At 36.1% G+C, this 2,391-nt stretch overlaps 1 protein-coding gene across 1 annotated transcript; it reads right to left on the bottom strand.

The window, feature by feature from the left end:
- Nucleotides 1–237: 237 nt before the first annotated feature.
- Nucleotides 238–744, bottom strand: LOC149576399 (uncharacterized). Its single transcript, XM_089794350.1, has one exon. It carries the CDS (start codon nucleotides 742–744, stop codon nucleotides 238–240), a length of 507 nt encoding a protein of 168 aa, XP_089650476.1.
- Between the last annotated feature and the right edge of the window lie 1,647 nt (nucleotides 745–2,391).

Below are 2,391 nucleotides of genomic sequence, written 5' to 3'. Positions count from 1 at the left end.
TAATTAGAACAAAACAATTCCCTGTTAACTTGACCAAAACACACACAAGATCCATCCAAAAAAATGTATTAACTTGACACACTCTTATGCTACAATTGATCTGCAAGGCCCGTTTTATATCAGAAAGACCCTTTGTGAGTATTTGAATGGAGAAGCACAACTCAGTGCAATGTATAATACAAACTAAAACTACATGAATGTTAATCATACATCTCCTACAATTGAATGAGGTTTCCACTAAGCCTTTGTGGAGGGGAATTCATAGATTGTATGCAGTGCAGGTTTCCAGTATCTGCACCCTCCCTTCTTTAATCCCTCCCATTGTTTTCTAGCAATCTCATCTACTTCTAACTTTGGCAACCCTCTATTTTCCAAGCCTTCCTCACCCACTGGAAGTATTTTTGAATTGGATCTTCCATTCTTCTTATTAGCTTCCCTTGAATCATGATAAACATAAGCATTGAACGCACTCATGTCTGAAAAAGAGGGCACAAAGTGTAGTCTTTGCATGGGGAGAAGAACGTATGTATTTCCTTGCCTCAACTCCTCATCTGCAGGAACTGCTTTAATACGACGTCCTTCTTGAAGATCACCCAAATTGCAAATGAATTGGTTGGGATTCTCCATCATAAGCTCTGCAACTTTAATTCCCTTTTTCACTACAATTCTTTCAAGCCCACCATTGAATCTGATGATTTTCACTGGTTTGGAGTGGCAAAAACAAGAACCCAAATTGTTTCCCATGAATTTTATCACTTCTAGTGTAGAAAATAATGTATTATTATTGAAGTTGTGAGAGATGAACCAAGAGATGTTCAAGAGAGATTCTTATCAGAGTGTTGAGATGGGTTTAGGAGAAAGAGGACAATTGTATTAATAGTATATTAAGGAGGAAGAGAAATGGTCTTGTCTTGTGGAGAGTTCGGATGAATCCAGATTCCACACGTTTCGGTGACTCCAATTATCACACATTTATAAATGTGTCGTTGAAACGTATAACACGTTTTAAGCCACACAATCTACCGTGTCTTGGGTATAATGGTTGACAGCTTGGTAGGAAGTCTCTTTCAATGGTTTTATTTCTCTAAATCGATTATTGACTGTGTATTTTTATAACACCTGGTCGTCGAAAGTGTTGATCCAATTTGAATGGAGTGACGGAGGCCATGACTCGATTGACTTTGAATTGCACAACTGAGCTTCGAGAAGTTGTATCCATGGTGGAATCCGCGGTTTGTTTACGTGGTTTCCGTTATTTTTACAGCCATTTCATTTCATTGTTGAGACCACCTTTGCAACATTTCCTTGTTTTCCAAGTACAATCAAAATGGTCTGTGAAAGGATTTGTTTTGTTTTTTTCACTTGACTTTAAACTAGTCTTGCTCTTTGCTCTTTAACATGGCGAGCTGGTCATATTCGACTCATTTTTCAGAATACATGTATCTGATTGTACTTAAAAGTTCAATGGTTTTGTTGTTATTCATAAGGTCGCATACAATGACTCTTAATGCATTAAAAAGGATGTATACAGCGGCTGTCATCTATAAAACTAGTAATTGCACTTTAGTGTATAATGGGTATATTGAAGAGTTATGAAAGGTCTTATTTGAGTATATGACATTTTGTTCATCACTTTCTATTATCCTCTATATATCTCTTTATCTCTGTGTCAATATATCTCCCCATCTATATCTCTTTATATATCTCCCTATCGATCTCTCCCTCTCAATCTACCCCTCTATATTTCCCTAAATTTATTCATACCCATCTCTCTTCCACCCTCTCTCTCTCTCTCCCCTCTCTAATTGTAAATATATATGTTATTAACATTTTGCAATGAATGACTAGAGCTCCTCTTGTTGGCTTTGTTGTCAATATAACAAGTGTTATCTCCATGTCTTTATGTTAAAGAAATCGATCACGAGCTTGAAATTGTGATTATATATGTGCTTATGGTCCTCAATCAACCACCGTAATTATTATGAATTTAGACATGAGCTTTAATACCTACTAACACCATATTTGTCTTTCTTCGTGTCATGTCTAGTCTCTCTCACCATCTTTGGGTCATTTTGGCCCTTGACATTGCGGTAAGCAAACAAAAGGCCGTAAAAAATATTAGAACTTTATTTTCTTGTTTATAATCCAAGATCTAACTTTAGTATATGTTTTGAGGTTTTCCCACCATCACATCATTCCAAATGGGGACCCCCTCTTTTTTTCTATGTTTTTGGGGGTGGAGCAATTTTGGTAACAATCAAATTTTTTTCAAGCCTTCCAAGAGTTGAGTTGAAAAAGAAAAAAATGAATTTTTTTGGCGAAGTGTCAAAATTGGGAAAAAGGGAAAATCTAGTTGTGTGTAGAAAACTTGAGATTTGGCTTTAAAAATTT

This window comes from Cupressus sempervirens, chromosome 1 (genome assembly GCF_028749045.1).
Source record: "Cupressus sempervirens isolate cs-2001-9-10 chromosome 1, ASM2874904v1, whole genome shotgun sequence".
In the NCBI taxonomy this organism is placed as follows: Eukaryota; Viridiplantae; Streptophyta; class Pinopsida; order Cupressales; family Cupressaceae; genus Cupressus; species Cupressus sempervirens.
This window is presented reverse-complemented; position numbering and strand designations above follow the sequence as displayed.

Bases quoted from the DNA above. Each gene is read 5' to 3' on its own strand.
- LOC149576399 (XM_089794350.1), bottom strand. From the start codon at position 744: ATGGGAAACAATTTGGGTTCTTGTTTTTGCCACTCCAAACCAGTGAAA.